Raw genomic sequence first — 12836 nt, 5'->3', positions numbered from 1 at the left:
ATGGCGCTGTCGCCACCTAGCGGTCATATCTGTCCTAATCGTAACAGAGGCAATTTGTTAGAGAGTGAATCTTCTGTACCTAGTACTATTATTTTATTCTGTGTCATTAGTAAACATCGGAATTTATTGTAGGGACCTCCTATGTCTATAAACTCAACTATCGTTGCTTTCCCATGTACTCTAGTGATCGCTCCAGATAAAAAAACAGGTACCTTGTGCATCAGTAAGCGGTGGTGGCCGAGTGGATATGGCGTCCGAGTTTCAAGAGGAGTTCAAATCAGGGGTCGGAAACCGGTATTTGCTCCATACAAAAATACCGGTATTATTAAGTTCTTTTTCGTTCTTTGGTGTATTATTTCATTTTTAATTGGACAATCTTATAATACAAAGTCGTTAGTCAAATATATGATTCAGTCTTACGTAAAGAGCATAAAATAATTCAAAATATTGGTCTACTTCGGGGTTTTTTAAAAATACCGGTTCCGAGCCCTGGTTCAAATCCTCGTACTAATGAGTTTTTCGGAACTTGTGCACGAAATATCATTTTATATTTACCACTGCTTTTCACAATATTTAGCTTTTCGATGAAGGAAAACATCGTGAGGAAACCTGCATACATCTGCGAAGTTGTATGCGAAGTCCCCAATCCGCATTGGGCTAGCGTGGGAACTACAGCCTATAAGCCCTCTCGCGCATGAAGTGAAAACTTCTTTAGCGGCGCTGTGCACTTTTTGTAACGGGGAAATTTTTTTAAACTCGTGACAGGTGTCACGTGACCGTAAGACGGACACGTGACCTGATCGAAAAACTGTTAATGAATGAATGAAAATAAGTTTTTCTTTATTGATTTAAATGCCATCTAGTGAGTTTCCCTCTAATCGGTATTAATATAACTCGAGTACTAACAGTGATGTGCTTAGGGATTTCGTAATGCGACGAAATAACGCTAGACGGCGTTAACCTCAATTATACATAGTGCGTCATTGAGTTTTCACTTCTGCCGGCACTCCCGGAGTGCGACCCGTCGTTTTTTTACCTTGTGCACGAAGGCGAGATGGTTGCGGGCCCAGGGCGAGCCCTTGGGCGCCTCGATGCCCTCGCGGCTGAGGCGGCGGCGCAGCTCGCGCACCATGTCGCCGAGCTCGCGCAGCGCCCGCAGCTGCACGTAGAAGCGCCGCGCCCACACCGCTTCGCTGTTGCCTTTCTGCTTGAAGAACGCCTGTTGCCGGAATCTGTCCCACACCTACACAAACAAAAAAAATACATATATATATTATAATAAATAAATAATTAAAAAGATGTATGTATTTATATCCTTCATCTTTCTGGTACCTTGTTGTACATTTTGCTGCATTTGTCACCCTCTTTTCACTTTCTCCTTTGTAGAAAGTTTGTTGTCCTAAGTTCGCCTTTGTACTTCTTACTAATTGTATGTTATTTTTAATATGTCTTTTTGTACAATAGTTTACTATTACTACTAAATAAACATATAGAACACTTAATGTTTCAAATCCTCTGTCATTCTAAATAAGACGATTTAACCTTTAGTCAGTGTTGGGATGGGAATAGTTCCTGACCGAATTTTTCAGTCGTCCTTTCGCATTTTATTTTTGAGAACGATTTTTTTGCTATATACTGCAAGACCGAGGTTCGAATCCACGATCTTAGAACACAAACGGATTTATTCAGTTCATAACCGTGCATGAATTGTAAAGCACAATTGCCTCCTGTTTAAATGTAAATGTCAAGTTTAACTTTTCGGTTTGGACCAAAAGATACCAGACTTCACAAAGCGCAAGGACTGCGCGCGTGAACTGTAGAGGGCAGAAATTATCAATTTAGGTCACACAACAGCAGATCCTCCAACGACCACGGTCCCTATACCTTGCTAGAAAAATCAAAAACGCAACAGTAAGAGCAGCAACGAAAGAAGTTTTCTTAAAATATTTATCGTAGTCTTCATTATTTTAATAAACAAGCTAAGTTTTTACAGTTAAACGTATACAAATAGAAGCACAATGCGCTCGGGAAACGGCTGAGGGAGGCAACGGGCGACCTCCGCGCGGGCAGCTTTCTCGCGCAGAGAACTGCAATCGCAAACTCCCGAGGGCACCAAATTTTGATAGGTATTTTTAGTTTTAGTTATTTTAATTGTAGTTAGTTTTAGTTTTATATTCCTGTTTATGTCTTTTAGTAATTTATATTAATAAATGAGTATACAAATTACGAACTTTGTATATGTGTAGGTAAGCGACGCAGTCGCTGGTGGAGCCATCGGCCCAAGTCAGTTTGGCGTTGTAGGCGTTCAAGCGCTCGCGGAACGGGCTGCTACATACGTTCTTCACCGACAATGCGGCGGCTGAAATGAACATACTATTTTAACACCGTAAAATAACCATTTATTAACTTATTTACAAAGAATGAGGTCCATTTGGGGTCTATTATGCTCGTAGAAATTTTAATCAATTTCAATCAGAGTTGCATTTGTTTTGTAACCGCCACCGAAATCAAAATCGACAAAAAATAGTACTCATGGTCATATACCATCGTACGTACACTGTTAGGTGACAAATCGTAGACCTAGTTGTAGGGCAGCTTGTATTCAAAAGGTATGTCAGATTTTTTTACAGTAATTTTTAGAGGAAACCCCTTTAAGGTTTCCACATAGATTTAAAACCGCTATACAAGCGTGTCTCTAACCTTTGACACCCAATACAACTCTATCTACTATCCATAGCACTTATTTTAATACTAGGGCGGTGGCAAACAAGATACAGCCCGTTAGCAAGCGGTAACATTAACTCCAACTCCAGGGGAGTTCAAAAATCTTACTTATTGATGTAAGTCTGTAATCTCTTGGGGAAAACTCGAGAAGAAATTCCCTCGGACCGTTTTTACACAGTTTTCAGAAAATAAAATAGAACTATATTTACCCATAATGATGCTGTCATCCAAGCAGCCGAAGATGTGTCCCAGTATGATGATCTTGGAGACCTTGACGTCGAGCGGCAGGCGCGCCATTATACGGCCCATGTATGTGAGATCGCCGTCTGATGACGACCACTCGCCATCCACTGTCTTCTTTAGGGCTCCGATCTAGATGTTAAAAATACAATAGATTCCAAATTTAAAGTCAAGTTCCTAACACCTTTTCTTGTCAAGCTTGGTAAACTAATCACAGTCACTTAAATGGAGATTTCTCCAGCGGTTTTTGCGCCCTCTAGTTAGTCTAGGTTCCAGCGACAACACCGAACAAATTAATTTCTGGAAAAAAAATAGGAGAAAACTTATTTTGAACAAGATTTGTCTTATCAAGGCGAATCTTTAACAACAACTGTTATCCTTTAGGGCAGGGGTCTCCACACGTTTTTACCTGAGGGCCATCGTCACAGAAATTTCACGCGGGTCAACGTCGCGGGAGGGAAGTCTGGTTGCTGCTGTTAGGGCGGGCCGGATTAAAACGCGTCGCGGGCCGCATTTGGCCCGCGGGCTGGGGTTTCGAAACCCCTGCTTTAGGGTCTTCCAGGGTTTTCCATTACACTATCCTACCTCCTTGAGCACGAGCATGGTGCGCTGTATGTTGGACATCTCGGGCGGGTCCATGGCGAGCGCGAGCACGTCGCTGGGCGGGCCCATGTCCAGCATCTTGGCTAGCAGCACCAGCCGCTCCAGCGGGCAGCGGACGATCTCCGGCGGGCTGTCTTGTTGGAACTTGTCCTATTTATTATCCTACCTCCTTGAGCACGAGCATGGTGCGCTGTATGTTGGACATCTCGGGCGGGTCCATGGCGAGAGCGAGCACGTCACTGGGCGGGCCCATGTCCAGCATCTTGGCTAGCAGCACCAGCCGCTCCAGCGGGCAGCGGACGATCTCCGGCGGGCTGTCTTGTTGGAACTTGTCCTATTTATTATCCTACCTCCTTGAGCACGAGCATGGTGCGCTGTATGTTGGACATCTCGGGCGGGTCCATGGCTAGCGCGAGCACGTCGCTGGGCGGGCCCATGTCCAGCATCTTGGCTAGCAGCACCAGCCGCTCCAGCGGGCAGCGGACGATCTCCGGCGGGCTGTCTTGTTGGAACTTGTCCTGTGTACAAACAATATAATAGAACCAGTAATTGTCAGTCGTAGAATTCGATTGTATAGATAAATCACATAACACATACATACAAAATGCGTCAGCTAACGAGACATCCCAATGACTATAGTGTGTGCCCTTACAGGGTGTCATGTACCTATAGTTTTATGCTTGTAACAACTTACTGTATTATGAACATGACTACAATGGAATAAAGAATACATACTTTATCAGAAAGGCGAGTATAAGTCCACATTAGGCCTGATTTGTACTCGCGCCGACATCTATTACTATTATTAGTAATACTATAATATTCTATGGTACACGGCACATCGATGCCTACCAAACAGCACCACCATAATCAGTGCTAAGCTGACCTCTTGTTTGTACGTACGCACAAGTATGTGTGTCTGAAAAGTGGAAACAAAACTATAAGATAAACTTACCAGCCACCGCTCTTTTCATAACTAATCACAGTAATCACGCACACACACAGTATACTATATATAGCATGACTCACGTAGAACTTGGCGGGCACGAGACGGTAAACACGGCCGTCACGCACACGACCCGCGCAACCAGCACGTTGCTCGCAGTTGCTCTTAGACGCCCAGCACAGGCTCAGAGTTGAGAAGTTGATCGCAGAGTCAGCTATTAATATCATCACAATACACAGTATGACTCACGTAGAACTTGGCGGGCACGAGACGGTAAACACGGCCGTCACGCACACGACCCGCGCAACCAGCACGTTGCTCGCAGTTGCTCTTAGACGCCCAGATCAGGCTCAGAGTTAAGAAGTTGGTCGCAGAGTCAGCTAAATATCATCACAATATATAGTATGACTCACGTAGAACTTGGCGGGCACGAGACGGTAAACACGGCCGTCACGCACACGACCCGCGCGACCAGCACGTTGCTCGCAATTGCTCTTAGACGCCCAGCACAGGCTCAGAGTTGAGAAGTTGGTCGCAGAGTCAGCTATTAATATCATCACAATATACAGTATGACTCACGTAGAACTTGGCGGGCACGAGACGGTAAACACGGCCGTCACGCACACGACCCGCGCGACCAGCACGTTGCTCGCAGTTGCTCTTAGAAGCCCAGCACAGGCTCAGAGTTGAGAAGTTGGTCGCTGAGTCCGCTACCAAGATCTTCATCAGGCAGAAGTCAATCACTGTAGAAAGATAATTTTATTTAGTAGGATATTTATTAGAGAACTCGCTGGTAAACACGATACAACCAGTATCCACTCAGTTCTGTAGCTATTTATTAGTCGTTCTGTATAGGGGGTTGCTATATTCAGCTCTCCAATCGGCAAGGATTAACGAGACCTAGTTATTTTTTCTCCTGGACCTAGGTTTTTTGCGTGAGAAATAAAACGATTGCTAGTCGCTTTCTCTGTCACGCTTTAGAGTTTTTAGACTATTATTATTAGTGCACGAATCCGTTCGGCTACTTTGAAAGTTCTCATATAATTTGTATTTATGGTACTGTACCATATTTAATGTCCGGCACGGTGATGGAGCTCTCAGCGATGTTGGTGGCGAGGATGATCTTGCGGTGGCCGGGCGGCGCGCGCTGGAACACCCGGACCTGCTCGTCCGCCGTGATGGTGGAGTGCAGGGGCAGCACCCACCAATTGTACCGAGGACATTCCGGGGATATTTTCTTTCTGCAACACACATAAAATAAGGTTCTTTAACCTTTTATAACGTCAGGAATTATGCAAAATTAGACCCTCTCACTTTTAAATAAAGTTCAATGTCAGGTGGGAAATATATTCTCACGCTTAATACTTTTTAGGGTTACTTACCCAAAGGGTAAAACCGGGATTACTAAGACTTCGCTGTCCGTCTGCCTGTCTGTATCTCATGAACCGTGATAGCTAGACAGTTGAAATTTTCACAGATGATGTATTTCTGTTGCCCCTATAACAACCAATACTAAAAGCAAAATCAAAATTTAAATGGGGCTCCCATACAACAAGCATGAATTTTTTTGCTATTTAGTACGGAACCCTTCGTGCGCGAGTCCGACTCGCACTTAGCCGGTTGTTTACAAATTCATCATCAATCAAAATCCTCATAGCAATTGACATTGACTTACCTCAATTGCAGGTCAGTTAATGCATTATACTGCTCCTCGATCTCATTTATTCCCGGTAGGAATATCAACACAGACGGCAGGTCAGCCTCCGACCGGTCGCTGATCTTGTCCTCTGTCATGTCAATCTGCTCAAATGCGTTCACTAGCTTCACAACAAGATGGTACATCTCGGTGATTATGGTTGGCTCGTGAGCTTTGGGCATACAGGCTTCGACGAGCTGAAATTATGAAGATGTTTAGATTTCGAATTTAAATTGTTGTGACAGACATACTAACATTGAATAATTTTATGGTTTAGACTCACATGTCGCGTGAGTGACTTAAAACAAAGTCACTCGCGCGACAAGTCAGTGTGTTGGTGCTTGAGGAAGGAGACCTAGGCTCTCAAACAGGTCGCGCGAGTGACTTAAAACAAGTGAGTCTAAACCACAAAATTATTCAATGTTTAGATTTTGGACACATTTGATTTAACCAGGCAGGCATGCCTGCCCTGCCGGGTAAGAGGTGAATTTATCAATGATTGCTTTGATTGAATGGCTTACACATATGTGTTGAAAGTTTTAGTACATTTACATTTTTCACTTCATAACGAGGGCACTACCGCCGCCCGCACCAAGCAACCAGTCGCGGAGCTGCAGCCCGCAGACTTTATCGGTCGGCCAACGCGTGCTCCCGTTGTAGCACCTCGCTATGGAGCGAAACCTGTCAAATAATCTTCAACTTACACCTCTCTAAAAGAACCCTTGTTAAAATTAATTACTCACAGAGCCAAATTTACTCAGCTGTTCCAAGTAAAACGTTTTCACGCAGAACATTGGATCCTTCTTATTCACTTGTATACAAGAAGCCATGTGCTGCCCCCTCGGCGTGGGGATCATGAAGTAGTCAGCAAACCTCTGCGTTTGGAACGTGGCCGACATCAGTATCACTTTCACTGTTGGTGACACTGTGTATAGCAGCTTCTTGACAACCAGTAAGAGGAAGTCCATGTCTTGACCGCGCTCGTGGACCTCGTCGAGTATTATGTGGGTGTATTCATTCATTGTTTTGGCGTTTACTGAAATTTTAGTTTTGTATGTGAAATATGTAGTAAAATATCAGGGTTCCGTACCTCAAAAGGAAAAAACGGAACCCTTATAGGATCACTCGTGCGTCTGTCTGTCTGTCCGTCTGTCACAGCCGATTTTCTCCGGAACTACTGGACCAATTAAGTTGAAATTTGGTACACATATGTGAGTTTGTGACCCAAATACGGACATGTAATTTTAAACATGGGGACCACTTTTGGGGGATAAATGAGAAAATTAAAAAATAAAGTTTTTCAAACTATATCATGTTACATATCAAATGAAAGAGCTTATTGTAACGATCTCAAATATAATTTTCGAATAAACAGTTTAGAAGTAGTTTAGAAGTCATTCAAGAGAATAGGCAAAAAATGACAATCCGAAACTACCGAGTCTAAAATTTTGAAAAAAATACATCAAATAGGTCTATACCTATAGATGATGACAGGAAAACCTATTAGAAATGTACAGTCAAGCGTGAGTCGGACTTAATTACTTTAGCTTTTGATCCGACCCCTACGGATTTTTTAAAGAGATTTCACTCACGTTTCACATAAAAAAATACATTTTTAAAAATTGTGTAATATGCGGAACCCTTGGAACGCGAGTCCGACTCGCACTTGGCCGGTTTTTTGGTATAATGGTATTATGGGTTCCTGTATTTATCTGGGTAGATATAGTAAGTACATGGATATTTACTAACAGATTAATAATATGACAGGCATACAGCTTCTAATGATTTTACTTACTTACCTATAAATATTGTTTGTTTGAGAAAGCAAGGAGACATGAAATGCTACTTTAATCTAGTCTAATACCTTTAGACAAGCAATTCTTGTTTATTTATATAAATATTTCGGGGATTTCGGAAACGGCTTTAACGATTTTGATGAAATTTGCTATTTGAGGGTTTTCAGGGGCGATAAATCGATCTAGCTAGGTCTTATCTCTAGGAATTTTTTTTTAAATATTCCGAGCAAAGCTTGGTTTCCCAGATATTTAGATTGTAACGGAGTGTATATTAACATCAATTGAAATACATATTGGGCCTTACGAGTTTGAGATCACTTTGATAGACTAAGTCAACATGTAACAGAGTTCTAACTGAAGTGTAATCATACCTAATTTCTGCAATAATACTCCTGTTGTCACATAATGGATCCTTGTGTCATTCGATGTCCTGTTCTCTAGTCCAACCTGTGAAACATTATACACGGTGTAACATGAGGAAACCGAATAATTTTAACCACGCATTTCTGAGGTCAAATAAAGGAAAAAATGTAATATGAGTTTAGGTCAATTTCGCCAAAAAAAAAATTTTTTTTTGTTGTGTTTTTTCAATTTTTTGAATGTATTTGTACATAAAAAATAAATGTTATTGGTAAACTTGTTACTTAAAACTGATTTTTACATTTTTTTTTCGTAAAACCTTCTTTTTGCAAAGTGTTACTTGTCACTTTTTGACATCTATCAATAAGGATATTTAGACTACGTCCCATAGCAGCAACATTACCATCAAAAAGGCCTTTTACATTATGTAACAAAAAAACTTGTTTATTTTTAAATTAATATTATCTCTGAAACTAGGCGTTTTTTAAAAAAAGTTTATAGGACATTTTTGTCTCTAAATATGATCAGGATAACGCTGTTAAAATTATTCGGTTTACTCATGTTACACCGTGTATTTTCTATTACGTAGCACAGCTAAAATGTGTGATGATGCCTATATCCAGTGGCGATGCCTATACATACCGGCATTGGACAAACAAGGAATTTTTACAGTGGCCGTTCGGGGAACTAGACATAGAAGGAATTCCAACAGTGGTCTATCGGGAACTGGCCGGATAAGGAAACGGACGAACTAGGAAATGGACCATAAAGCAATTTGGAAGGTGGACTTTCAGGGAAGTGGCTGTAGATGACCGGATCCGTCTCTTTATGCCTTGTCTTTAGGTTTTCGTCTTCAATTAACATGTTATGCTGTATACAATGTTACATTCTAAAGGAGGGGTTTTTGTTGTCCCAAACAATATTGTCCACCAGAGAATGCTTATAATATACAAAATAAATTAATGTTTGTTTGATTAAGTAAATGGTATATGTTAGGAAATATTCAGAAATTGTAATATTGTAGAAATTAAAGCTCCAGGCAACAATGCAGATGGCCGAAGATCAAGAGGCCTGGAGACTTGGAGAGCAGTGATAGAAAGAATACCCTATAGGATTAACGTCCCTCCAACATAAGGTCACAACCAAGAAGAAGAAATTAAAGAGCAATCTTACCTGATAACCGACAAGCCCACCAACATCCCATCCCCTCTCCTGTGCAACCCTTTTAGCTATGGACATGGCAGCGATCCTCCTCGGCTGCGTGACTATGATCTTGCAAGCTCTGCGGTGCTGGTGGCAGTCGTCCAGGATCCACTGCGGCACTTGCGTGGTCTTACCGCAGCCCGTGGGCCCTTCTATGATGACAACAGGGAACCCTCTGATGCGATGTAAAATCTGTACGGAAACAAAGACTACAATAATTTTCTCAGCTAAAATATTGGTATTCAGGAAACCGCAAGGCAACAGAAACCTAGTATCAACTTCAGCAATCTTAAGCTTGAGAAGGAAGGTAAATGTTTAGTATTAAAAATAAAAATTAGTTTAATAGCATTAAAAACAATATTAGACATTATCAATCTCATAAGCTTTTAGGTAGTCATATAGTTGGTGCTCTTTAACCCCTGTAGTCCCTGGGGTGTTAGCCAAACAACCTTGTAGATTTTAATTTAGAATAGAATTTTTATTGTTATTTTAGAGGCAATTCTACTTTGCATGACTCAAGAGGTTATAATTTCAAAATAAGTGGTACAGATGTAGTGCATAATTATTTTCCATCGTATTTTGACAGAAATGTAATGTAATGTACATGTCTTGCTATGTCACTCAGTCTCGGTACAAAAAGTACTGAGGTTGACTGAAGCAGCATGACAAATACGAACAATTGAAAACAATTATGCACTAAATCTCTAAGAAGTTATAAATTCAATATTTACATCAGTTTTAGAGCTGTTGATGGATAAATTGTTGGTGTCTTCTTTCATTTGGAACGAGTACTTGCTGTACACTTCAGTCATGGCTTCCTCCGTGAGCTCTCCAATATTCGGCAGAGAAGTTCCCAGTGAGGACAGGTGCTCCAAAGACTCCAGTCGGTCGGACACGCTGTCCCAGCGATCATGTTCAGTTTCATGCTGTTGAATAACATTTAAATACAATTTTATGGTAAAATAACAACAAAATAGAAACCATTTTACATATTAAAACTTATGCATACATAAATACATTCAATCATTACATTATTAGGGCATAATCTTATAAAGAATATTGTGTAAACTGTACTAATACTAGAAATCCTTCTAAACTTATTCTAGGTCGACCAAGTTTAAACTTGTGTTAACCCATTACCACATATGCAGCCATATGTGGCAGTTATGATATCCAACTATATAATAATATTAATAATAGCTATTAAAGTTCAAATTGAAACAAACATTTTTTATACATGAAGTGAGGGGTTAACAACAAAGGTGACAAGACTTGAAAAGCTACAAAAACATACCTTCAAATAAGCCGCAATCTCCCGTTCCTTAACTTCACGGGCGTAATCAGTGCCGCTCAAAATAACTGAATGCCGATGATCTTCTCGTCTGTTCAACTCATTTAGGGTGTCTTCTTTCGTGATACGAAAACCGGCAGTTAAGGGTCCTTTAAGTTTTACCACGTTGGACTGCGATGGACGAGGGTCGTTGAAAAACGACCGTAATTCGTCCATTTTTCCTGTTTTACTTACTGTTACTGATCATATACTTCAGTAACCGAGATCAAGAGTTGAGGTATATCGAACACACAACAATTTGGCGATGGTGAAAAAGCAATGGGTCGCTTGAAATGCGATCGTTGTAAGTTGTTTTGTAAGCAAAAAAGTGAAGTGCAAAGCAAAACAGATAATGCTGACAATGAGAAAATGTCACACTGCGCGCTTTTTTGTTTTATGGGTGCGTTCCTAATTTTTAAAACATTTGAAGGTAGATATAACTTGGTCAAGCAGATCTTGTCAGTAGAAAAAGGCGGCAAATTTGAAAAATGTAGGCGCGAAGGGATATCGTCTCATAGAAAATTTGAATTTCGCGCGTTTTTCTACTGACAAGATTTGCTTGACCATCTTATAACAAGTAGATAACAACAAAAAAACTGATATTTTTTCTAATGTGAGCGATTGGGGCAAGATAGGGGCTAACTGAATGAAAGCGAATAATAATATTTATTATTAAAGCCTTATCCTCATTTCGCCCATACGTCAAACCTTGCCAAGCAAAATGAAATTTTATTTTATTAACACATATTTATTTCTAGTTCAAATTAGAATGGAACAGGAGACCTTTTTATAGGTCTCTGGGCGGCGAGCGGTTATAGCCATAACCCAAAGAGTAAAGTAAGTCCGTAACCTATGATCTTTTACGAACGGCCGTAACAGACTATCGCACCGCTCTGTTCGATAAATAGAACGGTGTTTGTAAACATTTAACTACCCTCAAAACTACATCACAAAAATCTCCTTTTGCTTTGATATTTTGGAACTGTTCAATTTTATTCGCGTACTTACCTATTTCTTTTTGAATGGTAAGGTAATATTATATATGTACCTACTTGTAATTGAATTTATCTAGAATATCTACAAGATAAGTTTTAACAACAATCATGAAAGAGTACAAACGACAGCTAAGTGAGGCTGGGGAGGCAAATGGAAAACCCCCGACCAACAGTCTTGACGGGGAAGTTATCGAAATCTCAAACTCAAGCCCTCAACCCAATGATGATATACAAGATCTTACTCAAATTGCAGACCAGTCAGTTCCAGAAAAGTCAACAACGTCACAAGATGCACAGCCCGCTGGTACAGTAAAAGATACTAATGAAATGAAAACAGGACAAATGACTAGCAAATACAAATCCAAAGAAGATAAAAAGAAAGCTCGGGTTGCGAGAAGGAAAGCCAACAAGGCTGCGTATTGTTCCAAACGTGCTAAAAAAGTTCATCCGGAAGTTACGGTGACGGAACCGGAGGAGAAAAAAGACTTTGAAAGCAAAAGTACGGAAGTTGTTATGGAGCGTTCTCCCAAGCAGCCGAACCAAAGCATAGACTGTCGTAATTCTATACGAAAATGTAGACATCTCGCCGTAGCCATACGGCGGGAAGACCGAGCCCCAATAGATAAGGAATTTGCAAGGCTCATACGTAAAAGGCTCACTGAACTTATAGGCGAAGAAGTACAACGCATTATAAAGACCAAGAGCAGTGGAAGAGTTATCAAATTTCACAAGTCAGGATTGATCCCAGCAGGTTTCTTCTTAGTAACACCTGCTACTGAAGAAGCCAGGGATTGGCTGTTGAGCCGCGACTTTGGTCTGCTTGAAGGGATAAAGGTAGTGGTGAAGAAGCTAGGAGGTAAAAAAGGCGAGGCTAAATCTAGTGTTCAAAACATGAATCTAAAGGAATTAGTGCAAACGCCTGTCCAGGGTACCAAAAGCCCTG

At 41.0% G+C, this 12836-nt stretch overlaps 1 protein-coding gene across 1 annotated transcript in view; it reads right to left on the bottom strand.

Annotated features, from left to right (window-relative positions):
- The window catches only part of LOC134673177 (probable ATP-dependent RNA helicase spindle-E), a 41287-nt gene extending 30048 nt beyond the window's left edge, over positions 1-11239 (bottom strand). The window contains exons 1-12 of the mRNA XM_063531131.1: positions 10863-11239; positions 10300-10494; positions 9539-9760; positions 8377-8452; positions 6953-7245; positions 6189-6406; positions 5579-5754; positions 5093-5256; positions 3918-4085; positions 2934-3096; positions 2232-2359; positions 1037-1243 (exon numbers count right to left, since the gene is read on the bottom strand). Of these exons, the coding sequence (XP_063387201.1) occupies positions 1037-1243; positions 2232-2359; positions 2934-3096; positions 3918-4085; positions 5093-5256; positions 5579-5754; positions 6189-6406; positions 6953-7245; positions 8377-8452; positions 9539-9760; positions 10300-10494; positions 10863-11075 (2223 nt within the window). The 5' untranslated portion in view covers positions 11076-11239. The remainder of the gene's footprint in view (positions 1-1036; positions 1244-2231; positions 2360-2933; positions 3097-3917; positions 4086-5092; positions 5257-5578; positions 5755-6188; positions 6407-6952; positions 7246-8376; positions 8453-9538; positions 9761-10299; positions 10495-10862) is intronic.
- Between the last annotated feature and the right edge of the window lie 1597 nt (positions 11240-12836).

The sequence above is a fragment of the Cydia fagiglandana genome, chromosome 18, assembly GCF_963556715.1.
Source record: "Cydia fagiglandana chromosome 18, ilCydFagi1.1, whole genome shotgun sequence".
Lineage (NCBI taxonomy): Eukaryota > Metazoa > Arthropoda > Insecta > Lepidoptera > Tortricidae > Cydia > Cydia fagiglandana.
Note: the sequence above shows the minus strand (reverse complement) of the source record. Positions and strands in the feature narration are given on the sequence as shown.